This window comes from Pan troglodytes, chromosome 15 (genome assembly GCF_028858775.2).
Source record: "Pan troglodytes isolate AG18354 chromosome 15, NHGRI_mPanTro3-v2.0_pri, whole genome shotgun sequence".
NCBI lineage: Eukaryota > Metazoa > Chordata > Mammalia > Primates > Hominidae > Pan > Pan troglodytes.
Window position 1 is genome coordinate 102,786,773 of NC_072413.2, and position 19,928 is coordinate 102,806,700.

Genomic DNA, 19,928 nt, shown 5'->3' on the forward strand with positions numbered 1-19,928 from the left:
GACAAGAGGCTCTGGCGTCTGAGCGGTGGGTTAGTGCAGACAGCCAGGTCAATCATTCGGGTCTCCACCCCCTTCTTTTCAGTAGCAGATGTTTGGAGGGTCTGAGTGGTTGTAGTAAGGGGCTCTCTCCACTTTTCATCAATAACACAGCCCCAGTGTAGATAGGGTCAGAGTGGTCTCTGTTGAATACATGGGTAAAAGACAAATTAGTGATAATTGTAGTGAATTCTTATCATTTTATGACAATATTTATTCAGAATGACATCCATTCTGAATAAAAGTGGGACTTTCTGGTACAGAAGCAGGGCTCAGTCATTCTTGACAGTTTCTAGCTCCTCACCTCCTCCCAGTTGCCCAGGGTGGTCCACCCAGATCTCTGCTTTATACACCTGCCAGCTGGTGACCAGCTCCCTATGGAACACCTGGATACAACCTACTGGACTCAGCCCCTGGCCCCCACACCCCTCACGGACTGTGCAGACGTGCCACAGTGACCACCACCCAGTCACAGCAAGATGCCATGAAGCTGATGCCTGCCGGCTCGAAACCACACCCCACAGGAAATGCACTTGAGTAACAACACCCTGGACCTGAATACAGATTTGGTGCACAGGCCGCTGGCTCGCTCCCCAACATCTGGCTGGGCCTGCCTGTTCCCCGTGGCTCCCCCTCCCCACTGGCCTGTGAGGAACGCTGCCTCCTCGCTCCCGCCCGGTTGAGTCACACACCCGCTCTGCAGTTTCATGTGTTCTGCTGTGCTGCCTCCTCCAGCTCTCACCTGACCCTTGCACCCAAACCTCACTCTCCTCCTGGTCAGGACTCTCCCAGAGAGACCATCATGATAGGAATGAACTGATCACTGCTCAGACAAAAGCCACAGGCTGCCTGCCAAGGCCTAGAAGCAAGCTGCTGGTGAGAGGAATGCCTGCACAGCTGGATACACAGGCCTGAGGCCATCAGCCAGGGTCAGGAGGCATCCCACGAGAGCACACACTGTAACCCCATGCCCACCGCCCCCAGAGCCCCATCAGGGAAGGGCCAAAGTTTACAGCCACTCTCCAGGAGAGACCTCAAGACCAATTAGAGGAAAACTATGACAATGATTTTGTTTAATGATAATTTTTCTTTTTCCTAGCACTCTGGAAAGCTACCAGTTTCTTTACAAGTTAAGCATCAATCTGATGCAGGGCAGGTGAGCCCCAAAATTGGGGCTTAACCCTGGAGGATTCATGGCTTCACCCAGGAAGGCATTCAAGGGCCAGCCAGTGGTGTTAGCCAGGCAAGTTTGTTAAAGCAGCAGAATCCTACCCAGCAGCCTGAGGAACCGGCATGTGGCCTGGGGGACAGCCCCACTCCATAAGCTGCCCGATGTTCTGTATCTGTCCACGATGGTGAAGAGACCCTAGGATAGTTGCAAGTCTGAACACAGGGAAATCTTTAGAAATCCCCACGATCTATAAGATTGAAAACAATCCTCTTGAGAATTTCATCTATTTCTGGGATAAAGCAAATGTGTGTTTAGTCACACGTGACTCCAACTGAGTAACTTTCAAGTCATTTCCCTAAGGCAGAAAAAATTCTCCATTATGCCAGCAAAGTGGCAAGGAAGAGCCAAGAACACTTGATCCCGTCCCCACCACAGGGAACCCCGCACGGCAGGAGAAGAAAGGACATCTAAGCTGGAGACTGGTAGGGTTTCAGCCACCCATGGCTAGGAAAGCGTACACTGCCTCTGAGGGGGCGTGGGCAGCTGCAACGCGGGAGTCACGTGGGAGGGGTTTGCAGGACTCCAGGCATCACCTCTTCACACCAGAGGCAACACCGATGGAGTCATGAGAACATAGTCCAGGTGTGTCCAGAATTGGTGGGTTCTTGATCTCACTGACTTCAAGAATGAAGCCGTAGGTCCTCACAGAGACTGTTACAGTTCTTAAAATTGGTATGTCCGCAGTTTGTTCCTTCTGATGTTTGGACATGTTTGGAGTTTGTTCCTTCTGGCAGACTCACGGTCTTGCTGGCTTCAGGAGAGGAGCTGCAGACCTTCACAGGGAGTGTTACAGCTCTTAAGGCAGTGTGTCTGGAGCTGTTCATTCCTCCCAGTGGGTTCGTGGCTTTGCTGGCCTCAAGAGTGAAGCTACAGACCTTCACAGCGAGTGTTACAGCTCATAAAAACAGTGTAGACCCAAAGAGTGAAAGAGCAAAGCCCCCCCCCCCCCCCCCCAAACATGTGGCAAAACACCAGTACGTTCCCACTGCCTGCTCGGGCGGCCTGCTTTTATTCCCTTATCTGGCCCCACCCACATCCTGCTGATTGGTCCATTTTACAGAGGGCTGATTGGTCTGTTTTACAAAAAGCTGATTGGTCCGTCTTGACAGGGCGCTGATTGGTGTGTTTACAATCCCTGAGCTAGACACAAAAGTTCTCCAAGTCCCCACAGAGCACTGATTGGTGCATTTACAAACCTTGAGCTAGACACAGGGTGCTGATTGGTGTCTTTACAAACCCTGAGCTAGACACAGAGTGCTGATTGGTGCGTCCACAATCCCTCAGCTAGACATAAAGGTTCTCCAAATCCCCACCAGATTAGCCAGATACAGAGTGCCCATGGGTGCATCCACAAACCTTGAGCTAGACACAGGGTACTGATTGGTGGGTTTACAAACCTTGAGCTAGACACAGTGCTGATTGGTGTATTTAGAATCCCTTAGCTTGACATAAAGGTTCTCCAAGTCGCCCCTAGACTCAGGAGCCCAGCTGGCTTCACCTAGTGGATCCCACACCGGGGCTGCAGGTGGAGCTGCCCGCCAGTCCCGCGCCGTGCGCCCGCACTCCTCAGCCCTTGGGCGGTCTATGGGACCGGGTGCCGCGGGGCAGGGGGGAGGCTCAGGCATGGCGGGCTGCAGGTCCTGAGCCCTGCTCCGTGGGGAGGCAGCTGAGGCCCGGTGAGAATTCGAGCGCAGCGCCGGCGGGCCGGCACTGGTGGGGGACCCAGCGCATCCTCCGCAGCTGCTGGCCCGGGTGCTAAGCTCCTCACTGCCTGGGGCCGATGGCTCCGATTGCGGGGCCCGCCGAGCCCACGCCCACCCGGAACTCACGCTGGCCCGCAAGCGCCGCGCGCAGCCCCGGTTCCCGCCCGCGCCTCTCCCTCCACACCTCCCTGCAAGCTGAGGGAGCCGGCTCCGGCCGCGGCCAGCCCAGAGAGGGGCTCCCACAGTGCAGCGGCGGGCTGAAGGGCCCCTCGAGCGCGGCCAGAGCGGGCGCCGAGGCCAAGGAGGCGCCGAGAGCGAGCGAGGGCTGCCAGCACGCTGTCATCTCTCACAGGGCGAAGCCCACGCCACAGGACGGGTCGGTTCTGTACCCGCCGGGGCAGGGGAGAGCCGCCTCTGGTGAGCAGAACCCCGGAGAAGGGATGACGCGGGTGCACCGCGCGGCCTGGGGACACCAAGTCAGACGAACCTGCTGTGCAAGAACATTTTCCACACAGCGGCGCATACCCCCGCCCGGGGGCGCTCGGCAGCCGCACGCGGCCCTCAGAGCGCAGCCCCCAGACGCCTTTACTTCTGGAAGGCGGAGACCGCCACAGTGAGGAGCTAAACCAGCTGAGGCAACACAGCGAAACCCCCGTTCCTACCCAAAACCAAAAAGCGGGGCGCGGAGGCGCGCGCCTGCGGTCCCAGCTACCGGGGAGGCCGAGAAGGGAGGATCGCCTGAGCCCGGGAGGCGCAAGCTACAGTGAGCCGAGACTGCCACTGCACTCAGTCTGGGTGACAGAGCGAGACCCTGTCTCTAAAGGGAAAAAAGAGCTAGGAAGAAGCGGGCTGCCTCTTAACTTCGGAGAAGTAAATGAGGAACTATAACCAGTGTCTACCGTTTAGGAACCAAACAAAAGCTGACAGGAATCCCGCCACCGACCCAGCCGCCCCAGACGTTGCCCTGGCCTATCCCGCGCCGTTCCTCAAACTAGACCCGCCCCGACGTCGCCCTGGCCTATCCCACGCCGATCGTCAAACGAGGCCCGCCCCCGATGCACAAGCTCCGCCCTCGTTGCACCGTCCTGACCCTCGGCCTCGCCCCCGCCCCCTGGCTCTTCCCGCGCAGCCGAATGCCGCGACCTGGCTCCCACCCTTCGTCGCTTCGCGCCGCATAGGAACCCCGCCCCTAGTCTCTCCTCCCGCCTATCCTGAGCGGCGCGCGCACAAATCTCTCCCACGGACCCGCCCACCCTGATCCTCAACCTGGCCCCTGGCCTTTCCCGCGGCGTCGACTCCAGTACACCGACGCACGAGTCCCACCCCCGATCTCTCCCTCGGCCTATCCCGCGCCGCTCCGCGCAGGAGTCCCGCCCCCTACTTCGCCCGCAGCCTATGACGCGCCGCGTCGCTCCCTCTCCTCAAACCCGCTCTCGCCCGCGGATGGGCGCGCGGCTGTGACGTCACGGCGTCGTTGGTAAGGGGCTGGCGGCCGGCGAGCTGCGTAGCTCCCGGCCCCGCGGCCATGCCCAAGCGCAGCTGCCCCTTCGCCGACGTGGCCCCGCTACAGCTCAAGGTCCGCGTGAGCCAGAGGGAGTTGAGCCGCGGCGTGTGCGCGGAGCGCTACTCGCAGGAGGTCTTCGGTGAGTGCCGGGCGGGCTGCCGAGGGTCCGCTGCGTCGGGGCCTGGAACGGGCCGGGCCTCAGCGTCCCCTCTGAGGCCTGAGCGGGGGCTCGAGGGCCCCGCTTTCTGGCCCCGCGTTCCCGGAAGCTGGGAGGCCGCGGGGACACAAGCTGGCCACGCCCAGGGCTGGGGTCAGTGAGGGGGATGTGAGGACCCCAGCGTTCGCCCACCCTGTCCAACAGCCTGAAAGAAAAGGGTCCCTGCCCCTAGCCCCCGCGCCCTCTTCCACGATCCCGGTTAGTCGCCGCCCTGCAGTGAGCGGCACCCGCCTGGTGCTTCCTCAGGACTGTCCCGTGCAGGATGTCCTGGGAGAGGTTGGGGAGCGGGGCGTCCTGCATGGAGTCAACCCGAAGAGTGCTCCTCCTGTCCCAAGAGGTATCCATGGAGCGCGCGGCCCTGCCAGGCACGGCGGCTTTCTCGGGAGACCAAAGGCAGGCAAGACAGATGTGCCGCGTCTCCCGGGAGCTCCCCAGCCTAGTTGGGGAGACCAGCAGGAGAAGGAATCGCCACAGGTGATCGGGGCAGGCACAGGTTTGTGCAGGCGCACCTGCAGGGATGGCACGGAAGGCTTCTTGGAAGAACAGTCTGAGCGGAATCCTGTGGGGGCGAGTAGGAGTTGGCCAGGCAGAGGAAGGGAAGGAAGCGGGCGAGGCAGAAGCCAGGCAGCAGGAGAGCCAAATAGGACTCCGTGTGGCTGCAGGGTCCAGTTCTGGGTGGGATGTGAGGGCAGTGAGCTCCCAGGCCTTCTCTGGCTTTCTCCTGTGGATTTCAGGCGTGTTGATCTTATTGATCATCACTCTGACTGGGGTGATAAATACCCTGGGGCAGGTAAAAAGTGGAGCTTACCTTGCCTAGTGATTGGGGCACAAAGTGTGCACCTGTAGAGCAGTTAGAGGAAGACCCGGGGTGTGTGATTTACCTGGTGCCGCTTGTGCCTTGGGAATGAGGGAAAGACTCTGCCTCCCGAGTTTCCTCTGTGCGGTGTCTCCAGTGTGCTAGGGCTGTGAAAGCGAGTGCTATTCTGGGCCATGGGGAGGTAAGGGGAATGATGCCGTGGGAACTGTGGCAGAACCGCAAGCGTGTGCCCTCTCAGGACAGTTGAAAAATTCAAACACTGTGCAGGCAAGAAGAGGAAGATGGAAATGGGGCCTGGCTCAGTATGGCTCTTTATTCTTCCCGAGTGCCCTGACCTGGGCGTTGGCAGGTGTGTGCCACTCACCGGGTCAGGTCAGGGAGGTCTGCTGGGTGCAGTGGGCCTTCCATGGTAAATGCAGGACACCTACTTTGAACTGTGTGACAGTTTCCAAATTCCAGGCCACAGCTGTTACCCTGATCTCTTAACCTCGAATTGTCCACAAGGCCTTGAGGACAAGGATTAGCCTCACCACGTGTCTGTCCCATTCCTTTCCCCTTATAGATGGGGGAAGGTGTGGGGGGCCAGGAGGAAGGTGCAGGGTGTTGTGGGCTGGCATCAGCTACTCCATGTGAGTTACCCTGTCACTATTATTGCTGCCCATTTCACGTAGAGCCACATAGAGTTTCTGGGATCTCTGCCTTTACTGTGTTATGGTGAGGTGCAAAACAAAAACCAAAGCATTTCTGGGTCTGGCCCTGGGCATCTGATTTTTCAAAGCTCCCCAGGTGACTGAACTGTGGCCTGATGGAAAACCACTGCTCCCAGGGATGGGTGGGTGTTCTAGAACAAGAGGTCTGGAAGGTTCTGGGATGCTTGTCTTGCCAGCAACTCTGTAGCAGGTGAAGGGGGTGTGCTCTGGCCAGAGGCTGCAGGCCCAGCTCCAAGCCTCTGGCTGCTTCCTTGGCAGGGGACGAGTTTTGTGAATTAGTGCTCCACAGTGCAGAGCTCCCTCTGTGCATTCCACAGAGCCTGGTTTCCAGGTGGGGAGTGCTGGGGAAGCAGAAAAGGGAGAAAGGGGAACAAGCTTAGTGAGGTGAGGCCAGCCGTGAATTGCAGAAAATGAGCCGAGTGATAGGAGAGGGAACCCTTGCATCAGACACAGATGGGGCTGCAGGGCCAGAGCCTTCCTGGAGGAGATGACAGCTAAGCCAGGTAAGGAAAGGACGCACGAGCATTCTCAGCATAGAGGCAGAGCAGGACCCAGCTCGCCAGGGCACAACACAGGCTGGGATTACTGGGAGACAGAGGGCACACAGGAGGACGATGGGGTTCATGTGAGGCTAGAAAGACTCAATGGCCATGCAGGGGCTTCGTTGGTACACAGTGAAGGACGTGAGAATGATTTGTCTTCCCCCAGAGAAGACCAAGCGACTCCTCTTCCTCGGGGCCCAGGCCTACCTGGACCACGTGTGGGATGAAGGCTGTGCCGTCGTTCACCTGCCAGAGTCCCCAAAGCCTGGCCCTACAGGGGCCCCGAGGGCTGCACGTGGGCAGATGCTGATTGGACCAGACGGCCGCCTGATCAGGAGCCTTGGGCAGGCCTCCGAAGCTGGTGAGTGACACCAGCAGCCCTTTGTGGCTGTGGCACTGAGGGCAGGTGGTGGCACGAGCATTTTTCTTGATTTGCAAGCTCAGGCTTTTCCTCCCTGGGTAAGCAGGAGTCTGACCCAGAGCTTGGCCTTCTGGCTCAGAAGGCTCCTGTTATCAGGAAGTCTCACATTCAAGACTGGAAGTTGTTAAACAGCTTCTAAGTACTGGGCCAAAAAAGCAGCAGAGACTCCCCGGGTATCCCGTCTGCTTTCCGCCTGCAGCCCCCTCAGATAGTCCCACAAGGCTGGAAACACGCCAGTCCCATCTCTATGCAGTGTGGGTCTCAGAGCATCACCTATGTTGCTGGTTAGAAACGCAGTCCCCGGCTCTACCTCAAGTCTGGTTGGTGTGTCTAGGAGGAGCCCAGGCACCTCTTTGTTAACCAGTAAGGCAGTGGGCCACACTGAGACCCAGATGGGACACATGGAGTTCTGACAAGCAACAGGGGAAGAATGGTCCTTCCAGCACTAGCCTCCAGGTAGCAGAGGGACCTGGGAAGGGAAAGAGCACTGAACTTGGAGTCAACTACAGGCATATCTCACCTTGGATCTCTCTAGTAAAACGGGGGTCCTGTGCACTGTACCAGGCTCACAGGTTGTCAGAAGGATCCAGTGTAGGTGGGGATGGGGTAGGCAGGTCAGAGCCCTCTGCCCTCAGGTGTGCATGGAGGCAGGTAGCCCGGCAGTCCCGGAAACTCCAGTCTCCTTGCAGCCTGACGGCATGGCGTTTCTTTCTCACAGACCCATCTGGGGTAGCGTCCATTGCCTGTTCCTCATGCGTGCGAGCCGTGGATGGGAAGGCGGTCTGCGGCCAGTGTGAGCGAGCCCTGTGCGGGCAGTGTGTGCGCACCTGCTGGGGCTGCGGCTCCATGGCCTGTACCCTGTGTGGCCTCGTGGAGTAAGTACTTCAGTCCCTGGAGCTGCTGAGATCCCATAGCCCCAGCAAGCCGTGATGGGGGACGGGTGGGTCACCCATGTGGGCCCAGAGCACACACATGTGTGGCCCCTGATGCAGTGCCATCTGGCATTGCCTAACGGGACATGGTGGCAATAGATGCTTGGCCCAACTTTAGTGGTTAGTAATCCTCTCTAAGGGAAAGCTGAACCTCACAGATGATCTGCTCTGTATCCGGCTCTAGTCCCTGTCTTCAGCCACTTCCTGTTCTGATCTTTGAGCGCCCCCACCTCCTCCTCCTCTGGTCTTTGAGCGCCCCCCCTCCCCCCGTCCGAGGACCCCCTGGTTGGTGACACAGGTGCACACTGCAGCTTCACCACAGTCATGCGTGCCGTTTGGTTGTAGACCCTCTCAGGCAGGAAGTGGAGTGTTTGCGTAGTCTCCCATTTGTGGGTGGGTTTGCTGCAGCTGGCTGGATCCCGTCCTTACTCCTAAGGTGGGGAGGGGCGTTCTCACCCTAGGGGCTACTCACCTGGTGGATGGGAGTGGACAGTGTGGAGCCTGTTTGCCCTGCCCCGTGAGAAAGATGACTTCATCCAGACACATGTGGAACTGGCTCCATAGACCCAAAGCAAGCTTAGTCCAAACAATGTCTGAAATTGTCCATCTAAAATAGAAACCACATGTTACATCTCGAGTCCTTTCTCTTGAGCCTTTCTTCAGTCGGGGCAGAGGCCCAGACTCATTGGAGACGGAGAGCCCCGGGCAGGGGGTGGGCAGCACCAGGGAGAAGCGCCGCGTGCCAGTGATCGGCTCCCATGGCTTCAGCATGGGCAGGAGTGGGGTAACGCACCCCATCCAGGTTGGGAATCATCTGCAGGGCTAGCTATGAATGTGGGATACTCTGTCTTTGCTTTTCACCCGCTGAGTTCATCTACTTTCCTAGAAGTAAACTGAAAAGGGCAGGGTTTTCTCATTGTCTGGTGGCCCTCTCACCAAAGCAGAAGTGAACGTAGCCATGGGCAGGTTCAGTGGAGAGGTGGGTCCCAGAGCGCTGCGTGGCTGGCCTCCCACTCCTGCCCTGCACACCATCCTTGAGGGACTCCCTTGCGCCCATTTCCTCCTGGCCTCTACCTACTTTCTGCTGCTTCTTCCTCCCATACCCACAGAGTTCACGTTGAGCTGAGTGGGCCACTGTCCCCACTGTGGACACACTCTTTTATCGCAGCTACAGCACAGGAGGTGGGCTCTGCCCTCTTTCACAAATAAATGACTTGTTCCAGGTCACAAGCCAGAAGTGGCATTCCCAGGCCAGGCAGTCCGGCCGGTGGCACCCGCAGTCTCCTACCCCCTCCCCTGCCATTTCCTACTTCAGGACCAGGCGTCGCAGGAGTGGGGGAAAACAGGGATCTGTCCACACGGCTCTGGTTTAACACAGATGCAGCCCAGCAGCCTTTGGCGTCCTGCCTGATGGCCTGCACTGGCCCACGCCTGGCCCATCCTCTGCAGGGCTCTCCCGCTGGCTGCCGGTGGCGGGGAGGGGCTGTCTTCACGGCTCACCCACAATACTACTGGCAAACTCTGCAAACCAGGTGGCAAGCAGTTCTGGCTGCCTTGTTGACTCCACGGCCCTGTCGTGTTTGGGGTAGCCATTGCCAGTCTCGTTTCCTCGCAACATCTCTCTTAATCACTTTCTCCCTGTGTTTTGCCGGGTTCCCTAGCCTTTACCTTTAGAGCTTTCTTTTTTTTTTTTTTTTGAGACGGAGTCTCGCTCTGTCACCCAGGCTGGAGTGCAGTGGTGCGATCTTGGCTCACTGCAACCTCCACCTCCTGTGTTCAAGCAATTTTCCTGTCTCAGCCTCCCAAGTAGCTGGAGTTACAGGCGTGCGCTAGCACGCCCAGCTAATTTTTGTATTCTTAGTAGAGACAGAGTTTCACCATGTTGGCCAGGCTGGTCTCGAACTCCTGACCTCAGGTGATCCTCCGGCCTCAGCCTCCCAAAGTGCTGAGGTAAGCCACACCATAGGCGTGAGCCACCATGCCCGGCCCTATCCTTAGTCTTGATATATCAGAAAAGCACTGTTTGATGTGCTTCAGTGTAAACCATTGTGGTTCGGTGAATTCTGGCAGGTCATCTGGAGGTTTCTTTGGAGAGCTTCTATCCTACTGGAAACCCAGGTTGGGCCCCATGTGGATTGATCGGCAGTGGGAATCAGCTAGGGCTGCTGTAACTGAGTTCGCAGACCCAGTGGCATAGACAGCAAAGAGGTACTGCCACATGGCTTTGGAGACCAGAAGTCTGAGAGGAAGGTGCTGGCAGGGCTGATTCCTTCTGAGGCTGCAATGGAAAACCTGTCCTGGCCTCTCTCCTGGCGTCTGCTGGTTATCTTTGGTGTTCCCTGTAGACAGCTGCCCCCTCCCTGTATCTTCATGTCGTCTTCCTTCTCTGTGTCCTTCTCTTCACGTAGTCTTTTTAGGACGCTGGTTGTGTTGCCTTAGGGCCCCCATGTCAGTGCCGTCATCTAGACTGATTATGCCCGCAGTGATCCTGTCCCCAGATAAGGTCATGTCCTGAGGTGTTCTGGGTTAGGACTTTGACGTTTAAATGGTGGGGGGTGGTGGACACAATTCAGCCCCTGACAGCAGCTTTTCTCTCCCCTCCCTGACGCTGTCGCAGCTGCAGTGACATGTACGAGAAAGTGCTGTGCACCAGCTGTGCCATGTTCGAGACCTGAGGCTGGCTCAAGCCGGCTGCCTTCACCGAGAGCCACGCCGTGCATGGCAGCCTTCCCTGGACGAGCGCTCGGTGTTCACACTGAACTGTGGGGTCGACGGGAGGGGTGCCTTTTACATGTTCTATTTTGTATCCTAATGACAGAATGAATAAACCTCTTTATATTTGCACAAGGGGACTCTTGTCTGTCAGCACTTCTGAGGGTGGAGTTTGTGACCCTCCACCTGGGAGGGCCAAAGGAGCAGTCGGTGGGCGGGGCCTGCTGCACCTGCTGTCTATCCGCCAGCTCCTAGAGACCCCACTGTGCATTGTGTGAGGCCCCTTACTCGCCCCCTGCGACAGGTGGGAAGGCTCAGCCCAGAGCATGCTCCTCTCCAGCTCACCCAGCTGGTAAATGGGGAGAAAGGACCCAGGTCTGGCTCCAGGGTACACAACCAGTGTACTAGACCTTCACGGAGAGAGATGATACTCGCACCCCATCCCCAGACGCCAGTGTCATGCACGCCTGATCCATCACATCTTGGTGTCCACTTTACTTTTTTGGTGCCTGTATGGTCAGGCCCCGTGTGATTGATAGGCCCCTGCCCTCCAGGAGCTTTGCTCTAGCAGGGGAGATGGGCCCAGCTGTGCTCCCTCTGGAGTCGGTGTAGCTTGTGTGGGGCCTTGAAGGAAGAGGAGTTGACAGGAGAGGAGGCGGGGAGGCCTGGAGGACAGAAGAGGGCAGGCTGCTTGAGTGCTGGTCCCCACACAAGTTGACTGAGGCGGGTCCCAGCCCCTCCAGGGATGAGTGAGCAGTTGAGCCACAGCCCCTCTGAGAAGCTCTGGACTAGAGTAAAGGTTGTTTGGGGCAGAGGGTGGGTGGGAGCATGTGCTGGGGACAGTTGAGAAGAGCCTTCGCTGTTCCTGGGAAGCTGTTAGAAGAGCAAATTATGCTGATTCTTAGAGAAAAGTCAGTGGTGCCCAAGTGGTGGGTTGGAGCCAGGCCCAGAGTGGGATTTGCTGCCCTGGGGCCGAGGATATACCACTCCCGTGTCACGGGTAGAGGGGGCGCTCAGAGAGGTGGTCAGCATGGTAAAATTCCAGGGGGCAACTTAGAAGGGGATTGCAGAGGACTGGCTGGGGGCTTCCTGCAATGAGGACGGCCTTGACCGCCTGCTGCGAGCATCGGGAGCAAGTGGCCACGGTCAGCCACGTGCTGACTCCTTCCAGGTTTCCACAACAGACTGCCACCCAAGCCCTCATTTCTGTTACTCCTGTCGCTGCCCCCTCGGGCCTGTCGGCTCTTCCCTTCACATCCTCTGGCTGCATCCCTGCCCCACAGGACCACACTACTCCAGCCAGCCTGCCTCCCTCCCCTGTAGGGTCACTACATAGCGCCTTCCAGGCTCCCTGCTTCTGCCCTGCACCTGGCAGTCTGTCCTTATACAGCAGCCAGATCTGTCACTCCCCTGTCCCAACACTCCAGTGGCTAAACATGTCCTTAAAAGTAAAAGTCTGTGGCCCTACAGCCTCTGGCTTCACCCCTCCTCCCCCATCCCAAGGCTTGCTCTGCCCCAGCCAGGCCTTCCTGCTGTTCTGAGAATGCTCAGCATGTTTCCCCTGCACCCCCCTCGCTCCTTCTGCTTGGGGAGCTCTTCCTCTGGACATCCATAGGGCTCCCCCGGATTCAGCTCAGAGAAGCATCCCAGTGCCCTAATGTGTAGGACAACCCCTCCATCACGCTCCCTCTCGCCCTACCTAACTTTACCACTGGACGTAATGCATATTTAAGTAAATATGCAAATGTACTTATTCTAACTCTACTAACTGAGGTGTCGCTTCAGTGAGGGGTGGGACTTTGCCTAGAGCAGTACCTGGCATATATGTTTGCAGTAAATATTGTTGGTCTTCCAGCTGTGGTGGAGCAACAAAAACTGGCCCATAGATGACTATATATAGAGAGAGACATCGAACAGCAGCCATTGCAGGATAGTAACGCCTGAGAGAGGGAACAAACACCAGGAGCCCAGGGCAGCTGCAACACTGGAGTAGAAATTGCCTCATTGTTCCCCTAAGGCTCCTGCTGAGGACTGATGGCTCCTGTGTGTGAGGAAAGTGCCTGAGGCTGGGGAAAGAGCCATTGGAAGAAAGCGGGAAGCAAGTCACATTCCCAGCACTAAGTGTGGGGAAACATCATTCATGGAGAACAGGGTAGAGGACTCAAAAGGATATTGATGCCATATTCAGGCTAGATTAGCCCTAGACTAGAGACTGCTCTGTGCCTTCCTAACACCTTTAAGTCAAGCCTCAAAAAGACCAAACGGTTGCAAGTGCTTTAATAGCATCCAGAACAAAACTCAAAAGTAAGGGGGAAAACATATTTATTTATTTATTTATTTATTTTAGAACAAACGAGGCCGGGTGTCAGAGGCTCACGCCTGTAATCCAATCACTGTGGGAGGTCGAGGCGGGTGGATCACTTGAGGCTAGGAGTTTGAGAACAGCCTGGCCAACATGGTGAAACCCCGTCTCTAAAAATACAAAAATAAGCCAGGCACGGTGGCATGTGCCTGTAATCCCAGCTACTCGGGAGGCCGAGGCAGGAGAATCACTTGAACCCAGGAGTTGGAGGTAAGTAAGCCAAGATCTCAATCTCACCACTGCACTCTAGCCTGGGCGACAGAGTGAGACTCCGTCTCAAAAAAAGAAAAAAAAAAACAATCAAACATGCAAAGAAGCAGGAACTACACCACACAATGAGAAGAAAAGTTAGTCTGTAGAAACAGACCCAGAAATGACACAAGGTGGTAGAATAATTCTGTCTACTAAGTAGACAAGGACATCAGAATGGCCATTATTAAGAAGGATAGAGGAAAACAGGAGCATGTTAAGAAAAGGAATGAAAGACATAAAAATGGCCCAAACAATTTCCAGAGGCAAAAATACAATGTCTGAGATGGAAAATACACTGATGAGATTAAAACCAAAATAGACATTGCAGAGCAAAAAATTAGTGGACTCGAAGCCATTGCAATATAAGCTATCCAAAAGGGAACAGAAAAAAAATGAGGAAAATGGCAGAGCCCCTCTGAGTTGTGGGACAACTTCAAGCAGCCTACTGTGCCTTTAACTGGAGACCCATGGACGAGGGGCATAGCAGGGTGGAGACAACTTTTGGAAAAAATAACGGCAGGCCGGGCGTGGTGGCTCACGCCTGTAATCTCAACACTTTGGGAAGCTGATGCTGGCGGATCACCAGAGGTCAGGAGTTTGAGACCAGCCTGGCCAACATGGTGAAACCCTGTCTCTACTAAAAATGCAAAAATTAGCCAGGCGTGGTGGCAGGTGCTTATAATCCCAGCTACTTGGGAGGCTGAGGCAGGAGAATCGCTTGAACCCGGGAGGCGGAGGTTGCAGCAAGCTGAGATTATGCCATTGCACTCCAGCCTGGACAACAAGAGCAAAACTCCATCTCTAAATAAATAAATAAAATAATGACTGTAAAATTTCCTAATTTGGTGGAAACATAAAGCCACAGATCCAGGAAGCTCAACAAACCCCAAAAGAAACATGGAGAAAATTACATGAAGCACATCATCATGAAATTCCTCCAAACCAGTGACAAATAAAAAAAAGCAGCCAGAGAAAAAGGACACTTTGTGTTTACAGGAACAAAGAATGGCAGCAAGACTTCTCACTAGAAACTGCAAGCAGACAGTGAACAACACCTGTGGGTTGGGCAAAGAACTTGAATAAACTTATTTATTTATTTTTTTGAGATGGAGTTTCGCTCTTGTTGCCCAGGCTGGAGTGCGGTGGCACGATCTCGCCTCACCACAACCTCCGCCTCCCTGGTTCAAGCAATTCGCCTGCCTCGGCCTCCCAAATAGCTGGGATTTCAGGCATGTGCCTCCATGCCTGGCTAATTTTGTATTTTTAGTGGAGACGGGGTTTCTCTATGTCGGTTAGGCTGGTCTCAAACTCCCAACCTCAGGTGATCTGCCTACCTCAGCCTCCCAAAGTGCTGGGATTTGTAATCCCAAGCCCAGCTTGAATAAACATTTATCCAAATTTAGTTTTGAAAGAAAAGAATGTCAACCTGGAATTCTATACCCAGTGAAAATATCTTTCAAAAGTGAAGGTGAAATAAAGACTTTTCAGACATACAAAGCTGCAAGATTTACAAAAATTGTCAAAAGAAGTTTTTCTGGCAGAAGGAAAATGACACCAGATGGAAACTGCTTGTACACAAAGATATGACGAGCACCTGAAATGGTCACTGTTTGGGAGGACACAAGAGGCAGGGTTTTTTCTGATTTTTAAAAGTGCCTGTTGTCCCAGCTACTCAGGAGATTAAGCTGGGAGAATCACTTGATAGGGGTTCAAAGCCAGCCTGGGCAACATGGCAAGACCCTGTCTTTATTTTATTTTATTTATTTATTTATTTTTTTGACAGTGTCTTGCTCTGTCACCCAGGTTGGAGTGCAGTGGCCTGATCTCGGCTCACTGCAAGCTCCGCCTCCCGGGTTCAGGCCTCAGCCTCCTGAGTAGCTGGGACTACAGGCGCCTGCCACCACGCTCGGCGAATTTTTTGTATTTTTAGTAGAGACGAGGTTTCACCGTGTTAGCCAGGATGGTCTCAATCTCCTGACCTCGTGATCTGCCCACCTCGGCCTCCCAAAGTGCTGGGATTACAGGCATGAGCCACTGCGCCCGGCTGACCCTGTCTTTAAATATGTATATATATAATCTCTTTAAAAGACAATTGCCTAGGCCAGCTGCAGTGGCTCACACCTGTAATCCCAACACTTTGGGAGGCTGAGGCAGGCGAATCACCTGAGGTCAGGAGTTCAAGGTTTGGCCAACATGGCAAAAACCCATCTCTACTAAAAATACAAAAATTAGCCAGGTGTGGTGGTGCACGCCTGTAATCCCAGCTATTGAGGAGGCTGAGGCAGGAGAATACCTTGAACCCAGGAGGCAGAGCTTGCAGTGAGCCGAGATCGCGCCACTGCACTCCAGCCTGGGTGACAGAGCGAGACTCCGTCTCAAAAAAAAAAAAATATATATATATATATATATTGTTAAGGAGCATACTGAATGTGTATAGCTTTTGCAACATTGTAAAGTTGAAAAATTATAAGTTGAACCATTGTAAGTCAGGGACCATCTATACATAAAGAATTCCTAACACGCAGCAATTTAAAAAAAATCCAAAAATGGGCAAAGGACTTGAGTAAACATTTGTCCAAAGAATATATAAAAACAGCACACACATGAAAAGATGCTCAACATCACTGATTATCAGGGAAATGCAAATCAAAACCACAATGAGATACCACCTCACACCCATCAAGATAGCTACTATTTGAAAACAAAACAAGTGTCGGGGAGGATATGGAGAAATTGGAACATTTGTGCACTGCTGGTGGGAATGTGAAATGGTGCAGCCAGTGCAGAAAACAGTAGGCAGTTCCTCAAAACACTAAACATAAGCCTGGCACAGTGGCTAATGCCTGTAATCCTAGTGGTTTGGAAGGCTGAGACAGGAGGATCACTTGAGCCCAGGAGTTTGAGACCAGCCTGGGCAACATAGTGAGACTCTGTCTCAAAAAAATGAAAGGAAAATAAAAACTAAACACAGAATTACTGTTTGATCCAGCAATTCCACTTCTGGGTACAGACACAAAATAATTGACAGCAGGGACGTGAACAGGTATTTGTACACAAGTTTGTAGCAGCATTATCCCCAGTAGCCAAAAGATGGAAACAACCCAAATGTTCATCACAGGACAAATGAATAAACAAAATGTGGTCTATACATGCAATAAAATAGTACTCAGCCTTAAAAAGAAATAAAATTCTGACATGCTACAACACAAATGAACCTTAAAGATACTATGACTGAGTGAAATAAGCCAGACACAAAAAGACAAACACTGCATGATCCCACGTATATGAAATCCCCAGAGAGCTGGGGAGCTACATTCATTCATTTATTCAAAATATATTTATTCTAAATGCAACACAGTATCCTGGATTGTATGTGTATACTGGAATAGAAAAAGAACATCAGTGGGAAAACTGGTAAAATCCAAAAAATAAGCCAATAAAGGAGATAAAATGAGACAATCGGCAATACTTATTTAATACAAAAAAAGACAGGAAAGGAAAGGAGGAACAAAGAACAAATGGAATGTATAGAAAAAGAGCAAGATAGTACATTTAAGCTCAACCATATCAATAGTTGCATTAAATGTAAATGGTCTAGACACCTTAATTAATGGGCAATGGTTGTTAGACTTTTTTTTTAAATAACAACAAAAACCCTACATGCTGTCAGCCCCTTCTGTAGCTCTTTCCCAGACTTGCTAGAAGCAAAAGGATGAAATAATTATCTGTTGCATGATAAAGTCAGCCTTTGAACAGACATTCACTGGAAGTGACATCTTCTGGGAAGGCAGGCCTAGCCCTTATCCTGACATGCCCCAGTAGCACTCTCAGCTCCTGGGACCTCGTCTACAACATTGAGGCCCCCAGACCCAGAGACCTGCAGAGCCTTCAGTTACCCACACCTGCTGAAACGTGGGAGGTCTAAGTGCTAAAGTCACTTTCATTATCTTCCTCCCTTCCAGGCCGGCCTTGTGCTGGAAAGAGCATGATGTGGGCATGTGAGAAACACTCACCCATCCACACCCGAAGAATGGACTCAGAAACCGGAGAACAGCGAAAGTGAGACTTTTAATGATAGTCTTGCAAGATTGGGTGTCTGGTGGGCAGGCACACCCAGCACAGTTTCAACAAGCAATTTATCCCCTAGTGTGCAGGTCCCTCCCCCGGTTCCTCATAGGCTGAGTACTATGGGGTCACAACCTTCCTGGACGTCACCTATTGGTTGTTGGGCAGGGGCTTTAGGTGTTTTCTTTAGAGTTGTCTTGCTGCATTCTGTTGCAGCCCACAATGCATTGCAATCCTAGTTAGCTCAGGGGCTCTTCAAGTATTTGACTTCTGACCTAAGTAGCTGGGCAGGCTGATACGAACAGACAAAGCGAGCTATTTTGGAGGCTAGTAAACTTTCATTTTAGACTAAACTTTGGTTCAGGTGAGGGAAACTAAGGGACGGGGGCTGGCGGCGACAAACAGGCGTTGGCTATCCAAGCAGGGGCCTAGTATATCCTGTTGCTTCCGTAGTTTGCTGACCTAAGCTGATTTTAGGCACTTTGTCTTGGAAATGGACACTTTATGCATTGTTTCCTTCGGGGTACCTCCGACACAGGAAGGAGAGCTTCCTCTTGGTTGGCGTATTCCTGTTACAACCTCTCCAGACAGCCCTCGCTGTTCGGCAGGCCCTGGTGGGGCTGCAGGATCCTGGCCCTCTCCACCCGCTCTGGCCTCGCTGGCCGGGACTGGACTGCCCCTTGCAAGGGCACCTGCACCTCCTGGAGTTTCCTCTCTGAGACGTGCATCTCCTTGCACATCTCACCCCTCACTGACACCCTCCACCCCACCCCTGGGATGCTGCCTTCTGCTGTAGATGGTTCTGTCTGGGGCTGCTAGGAGGGTCGGGAAATTCTCAGAGGGTCTCCATTTCTGTGTTCATTTTGTTAGGTCCTCAGCCACTTGTAACGGGGACATAACACAGGGTCATGTCTGTATTAATGCCAATGACGTTGAAGCCTCTCTCTCTCTGGACTATAGAACTATCCCTAAGAGGCCAGGTGTGGTGGCTCACACCTTGTAATCCCAACGTTTTGGGAGGACAAGGCAGGAGGATCACTTGAGGCCCGGAGTTCAAGACCGGCCTGAACAACATAGCGAGACCCTATCTCTACCATAGAAAAGATAAGAAATGGCCCTAAGGCAATCCTATATTGTCAGAGGGGGCCCTGCTGGGAGAAGCAGCCCATGCTCCTCAGCCGGGCTGTCTGGGAGATGCTGCCTCTGCCTGACCATTTCCATACCTTGGTTACTTTCAGTAATGCTTTGCTCAAAGTTTGTGGATATTGGAAGGGCATTGCTGTATTTTTTGGTTTCTAAGAGTCACATTATTGATAGATCTGAAATCCAGATGCCTCTCACCCTCGGAACATCATTTACTGTGTCATGTTTCGTGTATTTCCCGAAAAGCGGTATCAGTTTTGCGGCCTGTTAGAACTGAAGCAATAAGGGATCACCCAGAGGAGAGCTTCGGGCTGCTCCAGATGTGGCTGTTCTTGGCTCCCACAGACCCAGAACATCCTCGCCAGCCTGTGCTCCCTATGGGGCACCCCCTCCAGTGGAAGTGAGGGCAGCCACGCACCCCTGGGAATGCCTTAGAGAGGGGCCAATTGCCATCGCCAGGGGCCTGACTCTGCAACCATCCACACCTACGGGGAGTCCATTTGAGAGATGAGGAAGCTGAAGCTCCAGGCCCCTGGCTCGTGCTGGTCACCCAACCACCCGGAACCTGGTCGCCAACCCGCTGTCAGTTGCTTGGCAGTGGACTCCTCTCCTGGCTCGGGGAGCGGTTCCAGCAGGCGTCCATCAGGTGGCAGCACCGGCACATTCTGCAGGCTGTTCCGGCTCAGAGCTCGATGTAGTGCTCTGGGGTAACCTGGGCCCCAGCCTGTCCCCTCCCACCCCCTGCAGCCCCTCCTCCCGCTCTGTCCAGCTTCGAACAGGCCACTCAGGCCTCCCAGCCTTTCTTCCACCGTGGCCCAGGCCATGACCTTGGCCCCAACTCTGGGCCCTGCCCCATCTGTCCTTCCTGGTGGTCTGTCTCATTCACTGCCCTACCCAGGGGAACAGCAGCTGGGGCTGGGGGGCAGATGGCCACGTGGTCCAATGGTCTCCTTCATGGCTGGGGTGAAGCTGGGTGGGGTCAAGGGAAGAAGAGGTGGATCCCAACGGGGGCAGGGCCAGCCAGGGCCTCCCATCTCCCCTCAGGCCAGGCCTCTGGAGATGGGGGAGGAACACCGTCCATGGGAGGCTGCCCCTGGGAACAGGCCTGCAGACTCCCGCCTCAGCCCACCACACAGCCTGTCCCCAAACCTGCTGGGGTGGCGGTGCCCACCAGGAGGAGCTGGGGAGGACCAGCTGCTCTGAGGATGCTGGTTCCCTCCCAGGACTCCCCACTCCCTCCCTGGCCACCCACTCCTCCACCCAGCAAAGTGAGCCAAAAAC

The 19,928-nt window shown here is 54.2% G+C and overlaps 1 protein-coding gene across 1 annotated transcript; it reads left to right on the plus strand.

The window, feature by feature from the left end:
• The first annotated feature begins 4,245 nt into the window (after positions 1-4,245).
• Positions 4,246-10,960, plus strand: SIVA1 (SIVA1 apoptosis inducing factor). Its single transcript, XM_510197.9, has 4 exons — positions 4,246-4,613; positions 6,927-7,121; positions 7,900-8,056; positions 10,731-10,960. Exons 1-4 carry the CDS (start codon positions 4,496-4,498, stop codon positions 10,786-10,788), a joined length of 528 nt encoding a protein of 175 aa, XP_510197.6. The 5' UTR covers positions 4,246-4,495; the 3' UTR covers positions 10,789-10,960.
• Positions 10,961-19,928: the final 8,968 nt, after the last annotated feature.